Source organism: Oncorhynchus keta, chromosome 32 (genome assembly GCF_023373465.1).
Source record: "Oncorhynchus keta strain PuntledgeMale-10-30-2019 chromosome 32, Oket_V2, whole genome shotgun sequence".
NCBI lineage: Eukaryota > Metazoa > Chordata > Actinopteri > Salmoniformes > Salmonidae > Oncorhynchus > Oncorhynchus keta.
Genome location: NC_068452.1, coordinates 26,654,459 through 26,673,142, shown reverse-complemented (window position 1 = coordinate 26,673,142; position 18,684 = coordinate 26,654,459). Strand labels below are relative to the sequence as shown.

Sequence of the window (18,684 nt, the reverse complement as noted above, 5' to 3'; positions counted from 1 at the left end):
ACGGCTATTAACCTGTGGATATATTTGACACATCACAATCAACAAAACACAAACTTATTATGTCGAAATTTTACTCCGACTCATATACAATACAGTACATTTCGATAAGAAAGAGGTTCTCTGACCTCAGAGATGTAGAGGCAAGGTTTTTGGTTAAACAAAAGTATACTGATCTTTTTACAGAAAGTTATTTGGTTTCAATTCAGTGGACACACTTTAATAAAGGTTGGAAACCCTCGAGAAAAATTGTGGGCCTTTAAAATGACGGCATTTCAGACTACTCTATCAAATTTGAGGACAAAAACACATTTTGTACTATGACCCAATAAAATGCCCTGAGATTACAATGAGAAACTATGAACCAATAAAATGCACTGAGATTACAATGAGAAACTATGAACCAATAAAATGCACTGAGATTACAATGAGAAACTATGAACCGAGATTACAATGAGAAACTATGAACCAATAAAATGCCCTGAGATTATAATGAGAAACTATGAACCGAGATTACAATGAGAAACTATGAACCAATAAAATGCACTGAGATTACAATGAGAAACTATGAACCAATAAAATGCACTGAGATTACAATGAGAAACTATGAACCGAGATTACAATGAGAAACTATGAACCAACACTGTGTGTATACATCATTTAAAGATGTAATCATCAAGTTATTGATGGCAATATTAAGCTTTAGTATTATTATTGTGCTTCGATGATAATCAGTGATATTGTTTTGAACAATTGTTCTTTGTTGATCGCTGAGAGAATGCAGAAATATTCATATTTGTCTTTTCTTCGGGGGCTTCTTAAAATAGAGTACCATTCTGTTCCTTGGTTTACTGGTTCAGGTTTTCCTAAAGCATCTTCATTACAGACTATTTATGGAACGTCTCCACACATTTTGCTCATGTGACCCAAAATAACCTTTATCTCACACCAGAAAACCATGTATTTTACCCAGAAATTCCTTGGAAAACAGTCAGGGTTCCTATGTATAAGGCATTACTGTAGCTATGGTATCAGGTGAATATAAGACTACTTGACTCCACTGTCACCGTTTGACAGCATGTAGTAGCGCTGTATCCCCACAGGAGGAAGTCTGGTCCTGGGTGGCTACAGGTAGGTGCTGGGAATGTCTGTGATGGCCAGGTGTAGGTACTCTGGCAGGCCGTCCTCCTGGCTCCCATTGGTCTCCCTCCTCCTGACTCTGGTGGAGAGGGTCTTCCTCTTCTCCATGCCGTTGGTCCCCGGCCCTCTGTTCTCCAGGCTGGACACAATCATCTCAGACAGATCCTGCTGTAGCCTCTGGAAGTTCTCCCTGGGACCAGGGACAAGAGGTTTGGATTATTTGACATACATAATGCTGGATATGGGTGAGAGATACTGTATAAGTTCAGAATGGGTGGTTTCTACTCACGCTGTCGGGGGCGTTGGCAGGTTGTATTCTGTCCCTGTCACCCCTGTTAACCAGTATGTCATCTCATTGCCTTTACCCTATAATACATACACAAACATACAAATTGTTGGCATAATCTGAACTCTATACTCACAAAACCATCGCATAGCTTTATGAACCCAGCTTACCTTCAGAAAGGTCTCTCCTCTCTGCTCATACTCAAACTTGCAGTCTGTCCGTTGGAGGATGTTTATGGTGGACTGGCTGACATGGATTCTTAGTGCTGGAGAGGAAGCATGAGAGGTGTCATCCTATGGTGAACTATGGTGAATATACGCTGCTAGAATGGAGCTATGCTTGTGATAGCTGAGGAGAATGTATGTAAGTGTTCATCCCAGTGGTTATGTTTGATGTGTCGTTGTCTGTGTGTGCTGTCTCTTACGCAGGCCTGTGGACTCCATGCGTGAGGCAGTGTTGACCGTGTCTCCAAACAGACAGTAACGTGGCATCTTGTTCCCCACCACACCCGCCGCACACGGCCCTGTAAATACACCAGACACAGTGAAAGCTAAACACACAGCAGTCACTGAGTGTCACTAAGTGTTGCTAACACGACTGTATTGGCCCAATGTTATGAACTTAAAATAAAACTAAATTGTGGGAAAAGTACAGATCTATACAAACTACTGTATGGGCCAGTTATGTTGTGCTGAGATGGGGTACCTGAGTGCACCCCGATGCGGATCCACAGGGGTATGCCCGGTAGGTGTTGGAGCTGGAAGGTCCCTACGAAAGCTAGGATGTCCAGGGCCATGTGGGCGATGTCCACTGCGTGCCGGTTGCCATTGCGCCGCGGCAACCCTGACGCCACCATGTACGCATCACCGATCGTCTCCACCTGGCAGAGAGAGAAGAAGAGACGATATCCCTCTGAAATGTTATCTGAATACAATAATAACATTCATATTTCATATGAAAACTGTTGTCCCCACTCAACTATTCCATCTCAAATGGTATGAATGCTTTCAATTCCATAATACTACAGTAACAACAGTACTGTAGATTCTTCTTTAGTACAGTGGCTTGCAATTTATTATTTTTTTCATTTCTCTTCACCAATTTGGACTAATTTGTGTATGTCCATTACATGAAATCCAAATAAAAATCCATTTGAATTACAGGTTGATAATGCAACAAAATAGGAAAAAACGCCAAGGGGGTGAATACTTTTACAAAGCACTGTATGTGAACATGTCAAGCCTCAGTCCCAACTACCTTGTATACATCATGGTGGTCCAGGATCCTGTCAAAGTTCTTGTAGATGTCGTTGAGCATGTCCACCACCTCCATGGGCGTGCTGTACTGGCACAGGGTGGTGAAGCCCACGATGTCGCTGAAGTAGACCGTCACCTCATCAAACAGCTCTGGCGCCACACTGCCCGTCTCCTTCAGGGAACGCACCACTGGGCTGAGGAAGGAAGCAGGGGGATGGGAGGTTAGGCTGAGCGACTCCTTATCGTTCTGTTGGCTTCCAAAAGCTAAATAGGCTGGCAGGTGTGTTAGGGTTAAGCGTTAAGAGGATTAGGGTTGTTAGGCTTGAACCAGGATGTGGACATAAAGCTCAGGTTAGGGTTAAGGTGAGGATGATAGATAGGGTTAGAGTTGAGCCAGGATGTGGACATGAAGCTCAGGTTAGGATTAAGGTTAGGATGATAGATAGGGTTAGAGTTGAACCAGGATGTGGACATAAAGCTCAGGTTAGGGTTAAGGTTAGGACGATAGCTAGGGTTAGGGTTGAACCAGGATGTGGACATAAAGCTCAGGTTAAGGTTAGGATGGTAGATAGGGATAGGGTGGAACCAGGATGTGGACATAAAGCTCAGGTTAGGGTTAAGGTTAGGACGATAGCTAGGGTTAGGGTTGAACCAGGATGTGGACATAAAGCTCAGGTTAAGGTTAGGATGGTAGATAGGGATAGGGTGGAACCAGGATATGGACATAAAGCTCAGGTTAGGGTTGAACCAGGATGTGGACATAAAGCTCAGGTTAAGGTTAGGATGGTAGATAGGGATAGGGTGGAACCAGGATGTGGACATAAAGCTCAGGTTAGGGTTAAGGTTAGGACGATAGCTAGGGTTAGGGTTGAACCAGGATGTGGACATAAAGCTCAGGTTAAGGTTAGGATGGTAGATAGGGATAGGGTGGAACCAGGATGTGGACATAAAGCTCAGGTTAGGGTTGAACCAGGATGTGGACATAAAGCTCAGGTTAGGGTTAAGGTTAGGATGATAGATAGGGTTAGGGTTGACCAAGGATGTGGACATAAAGCTCAGGTTAGGGTTGAACCAGGATGTGGACATAAAGCTCAGGTTAGGTTTAAGGTTAGGATGATAGATAGGGTTAGGGTTGAACCAGGATGTGGACATAAAGCTCAGGTTAGGGTTAAGGTTAGGATGATAGATAGGGTTAGGGTTAGGGTTGAACCAGGATGTGGACATAAACTCAGGTTAGGGTTAAGGTTAGGATGATAGATAGGGTTCGGGTTGAACCAGGATGTGGACATAAAGCTCAGGTTAGGGTTGAACCAGGATGTGGACATAAAGCTCAGGTTAGGGTTAAGGTTAGGATGATAGATAGGGTTCGGGTTGAACCAGGATGTGGACATAAAGCTCAGGTTAGGGTTAAGGTTAGGATGATAGATAGGGTTCGGGTTGAACCAGGATGTGGACATAAAGCTCAGGTTAAGGTTAGGATGGTAGATAGGGATAGGGTGGAACCAGGATATGGACATAAAGCTCAGGTTAGGGTTGAACCAGGATGTGGACATAAAGCTCAGGTTAAGGTTAGGATGGTAGATAGGGATAGGGTGGAACCAGGATGTGGACATAAAGCTCAGGTTAGGGTTAAGGTTAGGACGATAGCTAGGGTTAGGGTTGAACCAGGATGTGGACATAAAGCTCAGGTTAAGGTTAGGATGGTAGATAGGGATAGGGTGGAACCAGGATGTGGACATAAAGCTCAGGTTAGGGTTGAACCAGGATGTGGACATAAAGCTCAGGTTAGGGTTAAGGTTAGGATGATAGATAGGGTTAGGGTTGACCAAGGATGTGGACATAAAGCTCAGGTTAGGGTTGAACCAGGATGTGGACATAAAGCTCAGGTTAGGTTTAAGGTTAGGATGATAGATAGGGTTAGGGTTGAACCAGGATGTGGACATAAAGCTCAGGTTAGGGTTAAGGTTAGGATGATAGATAGGGTTAGGGTTAGGGTTGAACCAGGATGTGGACATAAACTCAGGTTAGGGTTAAGGTTAGGATGATAGATAGGGTTCGGGTTGAACCAGGATGTGGACATAAAGCTCAGGTTAGGGTTGAACCAGGATGTGGACATAAAGCTCAGGTTAGGGTTAAGGTTAGGATGATAGATAGGGTTCGGGTTGAACCAGGATGTGGACATAAAGCTCAGGTTAGGGTTAAGGTTAGGATGATAGATAGGGTTCGGGTTGAGCCAGGATGTCGACATGAATCTAGTGTTAGAGTTAGGGTTAAGGGTTAAGGGTTAAGGTTGAGCTGGGATGCATGACATACGCTGGCAGGAGCAGGAAGTTGAGCCTGTCAGCCCTGTCCCTCTCAGCCTTGTACAGAGAGGTTCTCTCCTCCACCAGGTGCTCCAGGTTCTTGGAGTACATCTGCAGCCGACGGATCAGGTTGTCCATGTAGCTCTCATTAGCCTGGTTGTGCAGGTTGCTGAATGATTGTGGAACATGGAACAAAAATGAGCAAATCTCTATAATGATAAAAGCCCAATAGCTCAGAAAATCTTTAACAAGAGAAACATCCAAATTGGAGATTGTCTATCACTCCAACTTTTGCATGAATAACGCATTGATAGAACTCTACATTTCTAAGACGTCTGTATGTTAAACACAAATCAGCTGTTTACATGCCATGGCTTTTGGTTTGTAAAAAGGGTTTTGATTGACTAAATGTACTGAGTGTACAAAACATTAACAACACCTGCCTTTTCCATGACATAGACTGACCAGGTGAATCCAGGTGAGAGCTATGAGAGAATCCAGGTGAGAGCTATCAATGAGATCCCTCATTGATGTCACTTGTTAAATCCACTTCAGTCAGTGTAGATGAAGGGGAAGAGACATGTTAAAGAGGGATTTTTAAGCCTTGAGGCAACTGAGACATGGATTGTGTATGTCTTCCTTTCAGAGGGTGACAAGTGTTTTGAATGGGGTATGGTAATAGGTGCATGGTGCACTGGTTTGTGTCAAGAACTGCAACACTGCTGGGTTTTTCACAGTCCACAGTTTCCTGTGTGTATCAAGAATGGTCCACCACACAAAGGACATCCAGCCAACTTGACACAACTGTGGAACACTTTGACACCTTGTAGAGTCCATGTGGGATGCAACTCAATAATAGGATTGTGTTTTGTACACTCAGTGTAGATATGGAATATCAGGCATTATGTACACACACACACACACAAACTCACACACTCACACTCTCATAAAGCACTGGGCTTACCTGAATATCTTACCCAGAGATCCCTCTATCTTCTTGAAGTCTGGCCTCCTCTCTGGGTCCTCTTCCCAGCAGTTCTTTATCAGCATGTAAAGCTGCAGGAGACAAGTACAATAACAACCATACATACAAACTGACACAGATATGCATGCGTACGTGAGGAATGCTATGAGGGGCCTTGTACCTCCGCCTCGTTTTCTGCTGCTGTCTCAAAGTTCAGATCTGGCCTGAAGAAGCCAGTTTGACTTGGGGACTGCACCATGTACAGCTTCTCTGGGGAGGAAGGAAAGGGGAATTCAGTTGACAGCCATGTCCTCATTTACAGTAAAATAATACGAATTTCACTCTCCTTTTGCATAATCCCTAGAATAGTAATTGATAACAGTGATCCCTAGTGAGCAGAAGTTGTATTTACATGTAATAGCCAGCAGGAGCCGCTGTTAAATTACCAGTGTGAGATGCATAGACATAAAAAACCTGATAACTTTTACTATTGCTGAAAACTGTTCTGCATGACTCTCTGACTCTAGCCGTCAGACCGTTGTTACCTGCGATGTCGGAGCAGGCCTGGGTGAAGAAGGGGTTCTTCCTCAGTATGATCTCCTGAGCGATAATGGCAAAGCTGTAGACGTCACCCTTCTGGGAGATCCCCTGCTTCCGGAGGTGTTCTGGAGCAGTCCACAAGTCTGACAGAAAGGAGAGGGACCAGAATGGGATATCAAATCAATCTCCTGCTTGAGTTTTTTACTAACTTCATCCCGTAATACTTTCAGGTTGAATCATTTACTTGTGAGGGAAATAGTGGGCAGAGTGCTTCACCTTTGCAGGGGTTGAGGATGGTGTTGCAGCCAAAGTCTGTGATTTTGACCACCATGCGGTTGTCCACCACACAGTTTGAGGACTTCAGTCGGCCATGGACCTCAATGTTGCTGGAGTGGAGGTAGGACATGCCCTGAAACCGCCACCAGGGTGAGCCCCACACAGCTACAGCATGCAACACCAGTGGTTCCCAACCAGGGGTACAAGGACAACTAGGGGTACTAGGACAACTAGGGGTACTTGAGAAGACTCATGAGACCATAGGGTTACTGGTAAAAAGCACATGAGGGGGTACTTAAGGGGTACCGCGGCCAGAACTAAATTCAGTTGGTGGTACAGTAAGCAAAAAAGTTGGGGGGGGGGGCACTGGATTACACCATATTACAATGTCAGTGCATTTACCCACAGTAAACACATAGTACAACCAAACTACATAAGCATACCTTAGCTATGTCATACATGACTGATATCTTGAATTCCAAGTCCATGAAGGTCTTTTCAGGATAGGAGATTGTGTCATTAAGGACATACTGTAAAGACAGTGAATTACAGAGTTTACTGCAGCTCAGTTTATGCTTGAGTTTTTTTGTTTCTGCCTGGTAGGGTATTTGAAAACTGAGTGAATGTAACTGTGATTGTGACCCAGGCGCTGTCGGTAAAGGAGTCCTGTAATTAACATGTGTGTAAATGTCATTTGCTTATCATTGCACAATGAAGATATATGGGTGGAAAGTAGGCCACTGATTCCCACCATAAAGTCATGTTCTCTGCCAATCCTCTTACCCTCAGGGATCCCCTCTCACAGAATTCAAACACTCCAAACAGACCATACTCAAACTTCACCGTGCCATAGAACTTGGTCAGGTTGTAGTAGTCAATACGCAGGAGCTGAGAGAGGCAGAAAGAGAGAGAGGAAGCAGGAGAGAGAGAGAGAGAGAGAGAGAGAGAGAGAGAGAGAGAGAGAGAGAGGGGCAGAAAGAGAGAAAGGAAGCAGGAGAGAGAGAGAGAGAGAGAGAGAGAGAGAGAGAGAGAGAGAGAGAGAGAAAGAGAGAGAGAGAGAGAGAAAGAGAGAGAGAGAGAGGGGAAGAGAGAGAGAGGCAGAAAGAGAGAAAGAGAGAGAGAGAGAGAGGCAGAAAGCGAGAGAGGAAGAGAGAGAGAGAGAGAGAGAGGCAGAAAGAGAGAGAGGAAGCAGGAGAGAGAGAGAGAGAGAGAGAGAGAGAGAGAGAGAGAGAGAGAGAGAGAGAGGAAGAGAGAGAGAGAGTCAGAAAGAGAGAGAGAAAGAGAGAGGGAGAGAGGCAGAAAGAGAGAGAGAGGAAGCAGGAGAGAGAGAGAGAGAGAGAGAGAGAGAGAGAGAGAGAGAGAGAGAGAGAGAGAGAGAGCAGAGAGAGAGGGAGGCAGAAAGAGAGAGAGGAAGCAGGAGAGAGAGAGAGAGAGAGAGAGAGAGAGAGAGAGAGAGAGAGAGAGAGAGAGGCAGAAAGAGAGAGAGGAAGCAGGAGAGAGAGAGAGAGCAGAGAGAGAGAGAGAGAGAGAGAGAGAGAGAGAGAGAGAGAGGCAGAAAGAGAGAGAGAGGAAGCAGAAAGAGAGAGAGAGGAAGCAGGAGAGAGAGAGAGAAGAGAGAGAGAGAGAGAGAGAGAGAGAGAGAGAGAGAGAGAGAGAGAGAGAGGAAGCAGGAGAGAGAGAGAGGCAGAAAGAGAGAGAGAGAGAGAGAGAGAGGAAGCAGGAGAGAGAGAGAGAGAGAGAGAGAGAGAGAGAGAGAGAGAGAGGAGAGAGAGAGAGAGAGAGTGAGTGAAAGACATCCTCTCATGGCTGGTCTTGACTTCCTCACACTCATTTACACACTCTACTTTTATCACCTAGTTGCTCACATAAGGTCACAGTGGCTATCTACTCTGATTGACAAGGAGATAGGGCCACAATAGGGCCACAAAGCCACAAAACACACACACACACAAATCTGCAAACCTCTGTTGTTCACACCACATCAAGATAAGCAAATATGTGGTTGACCTTGAGCTCGGGCCACATAGACACTCAAAATGGACACTAGATCAGTGGACAGCTGACTGGACTACTGTTTGAATCAGCAGGTTAGGAGAACCACGATAGCGGCGGAGAGGAAATAACATCATTAGCAAGAACCTTACAGTGTTGAGCTCAATCCTCTGGATCTCACTGAAGTTGCCGTCTGTGTGTTGCAGCTCCTTCAGAATCACGGGCTGAAAATAATAGATCCATAATAATACAGTAGAAGTTATGCCCATTTCAGCCTTTGAGAGTAGTTACTGGTGGGTCGTTCCACCAATTCAGTGCCTTTCAAGAAGTGTAACTGTCACGAAGAGCACATATTCAACTTCATGAAAAACACTTTTCCCCCCCATCTCAAGAGGTTAAATAAAAATATACTATAGTAAGAGCCTATTAAGTGCCAAACAAAGTAACAGGGTTGACGATTTCATCTTAAATCAGCCATAATCCCCTTGTGACAGGGGGAATGGAAGCTTGTTGTGTGCAACAAGTTTCACAATTTTTTTAAAATTGTTCAAACATTTCTAGCCTGTCTATCTATGGGTAACAGGGTTGACGTTTTATGCTCAACCTGCTCAGTTTTCCACCACAAAACACCAGAAAATTGCCACAAAGACTAGAACCAGCTCATCTGCTTTTACACTATGATTTGACTATTAAGGGAAAGGGGGATACCTAGTCAGTTGCACAACTGAATGCATTCAACTGAAAATGTTCTTCCGCATTTAACCCAACCCCTCTGAATCAGAGATGTTCATTTTGAAAAACATATTTAAAAAGGAATAGTTATACCATACTAACGACAGTTCAGTTCAAGTAACAGGCTTGACCTTAAAATGAGGGACCAACGTAAATGAACCACTAATCACATGAAATAAATAATAACCTTCCGAAATGACTTTGTCAAAGCAACAGAATAACTAGGGCTTTACAATGATGCTGAAATATGGGGGTTAAGTGGGTTATAAAATGAGTGGGCTTTTAAAATGTTATATTGGTGCACAATTTGTCCTAAAAATATCAAATGGACACAAAGGGAAATATTTTCACGGAACGACCCTGGCATGACACCTCACACCACGTGTTTAAGTCATTTTATGGACCAAAGAGTGTAATGGCACCTTTTTGTCATAGCGAGCCCTGTGAATCTGGTAACAGCTGTCCTTCCTGTTGTCTTCATCGATCTGATATTTAGAAAGAAAAAGGGATATATAATTTGGAATAAATCCCTGGGTATTAGAGAACACAGGGAGTATCAGCATGTAAATGAAAGAATGTAAACCAACATCAGTGTAACACCAGCTTGTGTTGGCCGTGCATTATGGGAGTTTGAGAGATGCCATACTATAAATAGAAACATACAGGCAAAAACATCATGACAAGGAGGAGGTGAGGGAGGTCACCTTTAGTGAGACCAGGCTTAACTCTTTCCCATCCAGCGGACCAATCAGGTCTTGGCTGATGTGGGACCACCTCTTTTGGTTTTGACGTTCCTTCATGTTCTGCCTATTGGCCATAAATCAAATCAAATCAAAGTTTATTTGTGACGTGCACAGGATACAGCAAGTGTAAACAGTACAGGGAAATACTTGCTTGCAAGCTCTTCCTCAACAATGCAGTAATACTAAGTAATATAAAAGAAAGATACACACAGGAATGTATACGATATACAGGTCAATATCAGTACCAATCAATGAAAGGGATTCTGGTGACAGTTGTGTAATCAGGTTTAAAGTGACTGAGCAGTAAATATAATAAATATAATAATAATAATAATAATACATAGACAAACACAGAGGTGAGTGAGACATGTCATCAAGTAACAATGTGATTGGACAGAAGTGAGAACACAGAGGTTGGTGTTGTGCATATTTGACCTGTAGAAGATCAGAGCGATGGCAGTCACCACCACAACACTGGCACTCAGGACGATCACAATGATATCCTCTGTCTTCAGATCTGGAATCACAAACATAGAATAAGTATTTCCCCCACCAAAACCTTATCTTCGTACCAAGATGTAACAGAAACTTCAAAAGAGCTTGTGTACTAGAATAAACTTGGTATTGTTACTAGTAGCACTAGTGTTGATATATAATTTTTTTTTTTTTAAGTATTTGTCACATGTGCCGAATACAGCAGATGCAGACCTTGCCATGAAATGCTTACTTACAAGCCCTTAATCAACAATGCAGAGTGTTTAAAAAGTAAATAAACTAAGGAGAAAATAGTAACACAGCAGCAAAAACTACAAAGAGGCTATGTACAAGGGGTAATGGTAGCGAATAAATGTGAAGGGGTAATAGAGGTAATATGTAGATTAGGCTAAAGTGACGATGCATAGATAATAAACAGAGAGTAGCAGCAGTGTATGTGAAGAGTGTGAATGAATGTGAATGTGAAGGTGTGTGTGTGTGTGTGTGTGTGTGTGTGTGTGTGTGTGTGTGTGTGTGTGTGTGTGTGTGTGTGTGTGTGTGTGTGTGTGTGTGTGTGTGTGTGTGTGTCGTCAATATGCATGTGTGTGTGGGGGGTGTTGGAGTGTCAGTGTAGTATGTGTGAGTGTGTGGTTAGAGTCCAGTGAGTGTGTGGTTAGAGTCCAGTGAGTGTGTGGTTAGAGTCCAGTGAGTGTGTGGTTAGAGTCCAGTGAGTGTGTGGTTAGAGTCCAGTGAGTGTGTGGTTAGAGTCCAGTGAGTGTGTGGTTAGAGTCCAGTGAGTGTGTGGTTAGAGTCCAGTGAGTGTGTGGTTAGAGTCCAGTGATTGTGTGGTTAGAGTCCAGTGAGTGTGTGGTTAGAGTCCAGTGAGTGTGTGGTTAGAGTCCAGTGAGTGTGTGGTTAGAGTCCAGTGAGTGTGTGGTTAGAGTCCAGTGAGTGTGTGGTTAGAGTCCAGGGAGTGTGTGGTTAGAGTCCAGTGAGTGTGTGGTTAGAGTCCAGTTAGTGTGTGGTTAGAGTCCAGGGAGTGTGTGGTTAGAGTCCAGTGAGTGTGTGGTTAGAGTCCAGGGAGTGTGTGGTTAGAGTCCAGTGAGTGTGTGGTTAGAGTCCAGTGATTGTGTGGTTAGAGTCCAGTGAGTGTGTGGTTAGAGTCCAGTGAGTGTGTGGTTAGAGTCCAGGGAGTGTGTGGTTAGAGTCCAGTGAGTGTGTGGTTAGAGTCCAGTGATTGTGTGGTTAGAGTCCAGTGAGTGTGTGGTTAGAGTCCAGTGAGTGTGTGGTTAGAGTCCAGTGAGTGTGTGGTTAGAGTCCAGTGAGTGTGTGGTTAGAGTCCAGTGAGTGTGTGGTTAGAGTCCAGTGAGTGTGTGGTTAGAGTCCAGTGAGTGTGTGGTTAGAGTCCAGTTAGTGTGTGGTTAGAGTCCAGGGAGTGTGTGGTTAGAGTCCAGTGAGTGTGTGGTTAGAGTCCAGTGAGTGTGTGGTTAGAGTCCAGTGAGTGTGTGGTTAGAGTCCAGGGAGTGTGTGGTTAGAGTCCAGTGAGTGTGTGGTTAGAGTCCAGTGATTGTGTGGTTAGAGTCCAGTGAGTGTGTGGTTAGAGTCCAGTGAGTGTGTGGTTAGAGTCCAGTGAGTGTGTGGTTAGAGTCCAGGGAGTGTGTGGTTAGAGTCCAGTGAGTGTGTGGTTAGAGTCCAGTGATTGTGTGGTTAGAGTCCAGTGAGTGTGTGGTTAGAGTCCAGTGAGTGTGTGGTTAGAGTCCAGTGAGTGTGTGGTTAGAGTCCAGTGAGTGTGTGGTTAGAGTCCAGTTAGTGTGTGGTTAGAGTCCAGGGAGTGTGTGGTTAGAGTCCAGTGAGTGTGTGGTTAGAGTCCAGGGAGTGTGTGGTTAGAGTCCAGTGAGTGTGTGGTTAGAGTCCAGTGATTGTGTGGTTAGAGTCCAGTGAGTGTGTGGTTAGAGTCCAGTGAGTGTGTGGTTAGAGTCCAGTGAGTGTGTGGTTAGAGTCCAGGGAGTGTGTGGTTAGAGTCCAGTGAGTGTGTGGTTAGAGTCCAGTGAGTGTGTGGTTAGAGTCCAGTTAGTGTGTGGTTAGAGTCCAGGGAGTGTGTGGTTAGAGTCCAGTGAGTGTGTGGTTAGAGTCCAGGGAGTGTGTGGTTAGAGTCCAGTGAGTGTGTGGTTAGAGTCCAGTGAGTGTGTGGTTAGAGTCCAGTGAGTGTGTGGTTAGAGTCCAGTGATTGTGTGGTTAGAGTCCAGTGAGAGTGTGGTTAGAGTCCAGGGAGTGTGTGGTTAGAGTCCAGTGAGTGTGTGGTTAGAGTCCAGTGATTGTGTGGTTAGAGTCCAGTGAGTGTGTGGTTAGAGTCCAGTGAGTGTGTGGTTAGAGTCCAGTGAGTGTACATTGAAATAAATGCATGCACTCACTACTGTAAGTCGCTTTGGTTAAGAGTGTCTGCTAAATGCCAAAAATTGAAATAAAATAATGTGGTCAATGCAAATAGTCCGGGTAGCCATTTGATTAACTGTTCAGCAGTCTTATCGCTATGGGGTAGAAACTGCTTCTGACCTTTTACTAGAGCGTATACAGTGCAATCGGGAAAGTATTCAGACCCCTTTACTTTTTCCAGATTTTGTTACGTTACAGCCTTATTCTAAAATGTATTAAATTGTTTTCATTTTCCTCATCAAGCTACATACAATACCTCATAATGACAAAGCAAAAACAGGTTTTTAGAATGATTTGGAAATGTATTAAAAAGCCACTCCTGCATTGTTTTGGCTGTGTGTTTAGGGTCGTTGTCCTGTTGGAAGGTGAACCTTCACCACAGTCTGAGGTCATGGGCGCTCTGAAGCAGGTTTTCATCAAGGATCTCTCTGTGCTTTGCTCTGTTCATCTTTCCCTCGATCCTAACTAGTCTCCCAGTCCCTGCTGCTGAAAAACATCCCCACAGCATGATGCTGCCACCACCATGCTTCACCGTAGGGATGTTGCCAGGTTTCCTCCAGACATGATGCTTGGCATTCAGGCCAAATAGTTCAATCTTGGTTTCATCAGACCAGATCATCTTTTTCTCATGGTCTGAGAGTCTTTAGGTGCCTTTTGGCAAACTCCAAGCAGGCTGTCTTGTGCCTTTTACTGAGGAGTGGCTTCCGTCTGGCCACTCCACCATAAAGGCCTGATTGGTGGAGTGCTGCAGAGATGGTTGTCCTTCTGGAAGGTTCTCCCATCTCCACAGAGGAACTCTGGAGCTCTGTCAGAGTGATCATCAGGCTCCTGATAACCTCCCTGACCAAGGCCCTTCTCCCCCGATTGCTCAGTTTGGCCAGGCGGCCAGGTCTAGGAAGAGTCTTGGTCGTTCGAAACTTCTTTGATTTAAGAATGATGTAGGCCACTGTGTTCTTGGGGACATTCAATGCTGCAGACATTTTTTGGTACCCTTCCCCAGATCTGTGCATCGACACAATCCTGTCTCGGAGCTCTACGGACAATTCCTTCGACCTCATGGCTTGGTTTTTCTAAGACATGCACTGTCAACTGTGGAACCTTATATAGACAGAGGTGTGCCTTTCCAAATCATGTCAAATCAATTTAATTTACCACAGGTGGACTCCAACCAAGTTGTAGGAATATCTCAAGGATGATCATGGCAAATAGGATGCACCTGAGCTCAATTTAGAATTTCATAGCAAAGGGTCTGAATACTTATGTAAATAAGGTATTTCTGTTTATTTAGTTTTATAAATTTGTTAAAAATTCTAAAAACTTTGCATTGTCACTATCTGATACTGTGTGTAGATTGATTAGGATTATTTTAAAATTAATTTTAGAATAAAGCTGTAACATAACAAAATGTGAAAAAAGTCAAGGGGTCTGAATAATTTCCAAATGCACTGTATGCCATTACCGTTAGGGTTGATTGGCTTGTCATCTGGCAGTTGAGACCCGGGCCAGGGCAGTGAGGGGGTGCTGTCCTCCACTCTGGTCTCATTTATGGACGTATCAAACACAAACAGGGTTTTGTACTGGAGGGGAGGTGCAATGACAGGGTTATGAAGTGATCATTAAATGATGTCCTGCTGCTGTTTAACAGGGGACGGACATGGTGACCATTCCAACAGTTACATTGGATGAAGCCTACCTGTTTATCGATGGTGGATGTGTAAACCACAGAGAAGTTCACGTCCCTGTCCCCATTCTCATCCAGCACGTAGTGTCCCCCCATACCTGCACACAGACACTATTATGTCTAACCCTTTAAGAGTATCACCATTTATCCTCCTGAGCAGAAAACTGTTGACCATAAAAGTCAGCCAAGAGAGAACACTCTAATTAGCCATGTACTGCACTGTAAAAAAAAATCTAAGTGAATGGGATTCTGCATAATGTGTGGCCTTTCGTCGTGTGTGGAGAATGACGGAGGTTTGCGAAAGTTCCCGTTGGACGAGAGTCAAAGATCAGATGCTAAAGGTTGCCGCCGAACAGCTTTGCCAAGTCCAACAAGTATAGGTTCTCACCATTGCCTGACTTAAAATGTTATGGTGTTTAAATGGAGGACTGAGGACAGGATGGACCATGGCCCTGGCCATTAGGCCCTCCTATACCTTGAAAAGAGACATTCCTGAAGGGGTTTACATCGGGGAGCTCTGTGGTGGTGGACTGTGTTGCTCTGCCTCTCAGCTCACTGGTCAACCTCTGCCTCAGCACATGGCCAAAGAGCAACACGCTGTCATGGTACCCCGCCACATAGTCATTTAACTCCTGCAACAGGAGAGGGGAAGGCGGAGAGACAGAGAGAGAGAGAGAGAGAGAGAGAGAGAGAGAGAGAGAGAGAGAGAGAGAGAGAAGTGTTATCTCTGTTCAGACATTAGGAGGTCAGAAGAATTGAGGAATGAAGACAGGTGAGTTGAGCAGAGACTAACCGTGCTGTTGTAAACTACTGTGTTATTGTATTGTCTCTCAGGCAAGGTGAGCACCAGAACATTGTCCATGCTTGGGTTGGCAGTCATGTTAGTGTGATACCCATGGCTAGGAGATAGAAAAGTTACATGGTTTCAAATTTCAATCAGTGTCCCACAAAAAACTATGTAATGCAGTGTAACAAACTGCCAAAACCAGTCTCACTTATAGATATCGATGAGGAGGAAGACAATTTCTGGGGGAATCGTTGTTTCGTTCTTTATAGCGGTGATGTCATCTGGGGTTCCACAGAGAATGAATACTGAAAAACATTGTGCAGGGGTGATACAACTGTGTGATGAAATAACACCTTAAAGCATGTAGCTAGATTACAAAGGTTTTGTTTTTAGCAACCATTGATTTACTTCCTTTTCGTGGTGGAAACAGTGGTGTGTAAGGCATGGATAAGACTTGAGAAGGTATTGAAGAAGACAGAGGGAGATACACACCGTTGCTGTGTCTGTTTTCAGACTGAATAGCTTTCTTGAGCTCTTTCTTGCTGCGTAGCATCTCTCTTGAGATTGACATAGCAAAATGGAACGAGGGTGCCTCCAGAGCATTGATGTACCTATGACGATGGCAAAAGGGAAGTGATGTAACGGTGCACCATGGAGCACCCAACAACAAACAATCAATCAAACTTACGTATGTATGTTACAGTGTTACAGTCTACCATACACATGCTATGACCATCTCTGTACTGTCTGTATGTGTGTACATGGCGGAAATCCCCTTTCAAATGCACAGGTGTTCCATCTCACCAAAAACAGTCTTCAGTTTGGTCTGCCTTCTTGTAGACATAAGCCCTCCCCCAGTGCATCTTCAGACCATGTCTGGTGAAGTTCCAGAAGTGGACAAAGAAGTTGGAGATCTTGCGTGCCGGGGGCAGCAGGCGGGTCAGGTTGGCCTTGTAGTCACAGGACAGACCGAAGCTCCCAGCGGAGATGATGGGGATAGTCAGGGTCAGGCCTATCTCCACGCTGAGACACACAGACCGGGGGTCACAATCTGTCCTTATCTTACAGGACAGCATATTATAAACCAGCATAACAATAAACAATGTTATCATAATCACCTAGTGGGTCATTTACCACACGTACACATCATCAACTACTAATAATCAGGCAAAACAAATACTTGTTCAATGGGGATGACAGAGACGGGGATCATTAACATGCGTGTGTGCGTGCAAGACAGAGAAAGTACTTACTCCACCATAAAGAAAGTGGCAAATGTACAGGAGGGTCCCAGCATGGCACATCCCACCTCACCTTTAGTCTGGAGCACAAACAAATATGTACATAAACATAGGCACTCATATTGTTGAGTAATGGGGAAGGGCTTGTCCCTGTCTCTTACTCTTTCTGAAATAATGTCATCTTTATTCATCTTATAGGCCCTCTTCATCAGCCCAATTTTAATCTGACTGAAATTGCTGTTTAGTTTCAGTATAGTCATTGCGGCATACGTCCGTAAGAATGAGAACTTCGCCACCTGATGTCTTTAGAACAGTTTCAGTAGCCAAGCGGATCCAAAAGATATGCCTACAGTGAATGGTTGAAATTACACTTCAATGGCAATTCATCTTGTCATCTAAATCAGTCAACATATGACAATGTATCCTAATGAGAATGGACATTACTGTCTAAAAACGACTGGCTCACATGCAGGGACTTTAGGATCTCCACTCCCTCACAGGTGCTGCTCCCACAGCCTCTTCGTTTGTACAGCGTGGTGTTGAACCCATTGAAATTAGCCGTTAACTTGGTGTTCAAACCTTGGCAAGTGTTGTAGGAGGATGAGATAATAACGGTTATCAAGCATAATGAAATGTCCAATAGGTTTGTGTGGTAGGTTACATCTGAATTGTGTTTATCATGACAAATTCATTTCATGTTGACAAAGTAAATTCAAAAGAAAAAATAAATAGATGTTTCTGTACCTGCTGCCATGTTCAGTTGCCAATCCGCTTCAATTGCTTGCAACACTGCAACCTTTACAAACCCGAGGCTCCAGTCTGAGGTTTGATCCTCCAAAAGTACAACGTTCATGGTGTATTTGGGTTTGGATTTCATGCATTTGTCCAGCATTCGGCTCTCAACAAGTGCCACAAATAAGACTCCAACGCACAGAATTGTTTTTGAATTCAGCATTTTGATGCTGTACAGAACAGGACTTAATTTAAAAAATATTGTTAAAAAACACTCCACTATCTAAATTCAGATGTAGACACCCTCTTAAGGGCTGAAGGCGACTCCAAACCAAAGAGGTAGAGAAATTAGAACTAGTAAAAAGGTTGTTTTAAAAAATGGGATGTTTAAAAAAAAAAGTCCATTTTAGTAACCTACTTCAATTCTTAGATATAAATATAAAATGAAAAACAATGTTAGAACTAGAACAAATTAACACACTAAGTTATTTGCAATCACATGAGACACCTACCAGAGCTAAGGTAGAACAAGAAAAAATGGGATAAGAAAGAACGTCATTTTTTTAAAAGAGGTGAAGTTGTTTATGTCAGCTCAACCAACTCTCTGGATAAAGTAATGGTAAATTAACAAAAAGTAGACAGCCCTTTGATCTTAAAAGTAAAAAGGTTTGAAGGAGTAGCGAAGGCAATAGACCCACCTGTGAGCGCTTCAGTAAGATAGCACCTGTCAGCCACTCTGTCCCACGCGTTAATGAACAACCACCAGGTGACAGATTGTGCACACAGACGAGGGAGGGCAGCTATGCCCGAAACCTACAGTTCATTTATTTATATATCTCAATATGATACTGAATGATTTAATCATGTTAATAAACGTGCAATTTGTCGACCCTGTCAACTTATTGGAAGAATCCTGTAGTATGTAGAACACCCTATAGAAACATTGTAATTGCCCTTATTAACTTATTGTAAGACCTGCAATAATCTACTTGCCTCTGAGAGTTTATCTCTTTAAGCATGGCCTTTATGAAGTCTCTATTGTTTCCTTGTATAGGATACAATAGAGAGTAGGCCTAAATCCAATGTTCAACTGACTAGTAGAAGGAA

General features: G+C 43.8%; 1 protein-coding gene across 1 annotated transcript; it reads right to left on the bottom strand.

Annotated features, from left to right (window-relative positions):
- Positions 1 to 51: 51 nt before the first annotated feature.
- On the bottom strand, positions 52 to 18,338 carry LOC118365458 (guanylyl cyclase C-like). The gene is made up of 27 exons (XM_035747691.2): positions 17,590 to 18,338; positions 17,312 to 17,424; positions 16,858 to 16,925; positions 16,409 to 16,627; positions 16,097 to 16,215; positions 15,813 to 15,909; positions 15,611 to 15,716; positions 15,293 to 15,449; positions 14,830 to 14,915; positions 14,596 to 14,713; positions 10,665 to 10,746; positions 10,191 to 10,293; positions 9,909 to 9,971; positions 8,907 to 8,978; positions 7,546 to 7,650; positions 7,206 to 7,292; positions 6,763 to 6,895; positions 6,492 to 6,629; positions 6,128 to 6,216; positions 5,947 to 6,038; positions 4,993 to 5,151; positions 2,681 to 2,873; positions 2,129 to 2,303; positions 1,848 to 1,946; positions 1,594 to 1,688; positions 1,427 to 1,503; positions 52 to 1,327 (listed from the first exon to the last, which is right to left on the bottom strand). Exons 1-27 carry the CDS (start codon positions 17,798 to 17,800, stop codon positions 1,123 to 1,125), a joined length of 3,261 nt encoding a protein of 1,086 aa, XP_035603584.2. The 5' UTR covers positions 17,801 to 18,338; the 3' UTR covers positions 52 to 1,122.
- Positions 18,339 to 18,684: the final 346 nt, after the last annotated feature.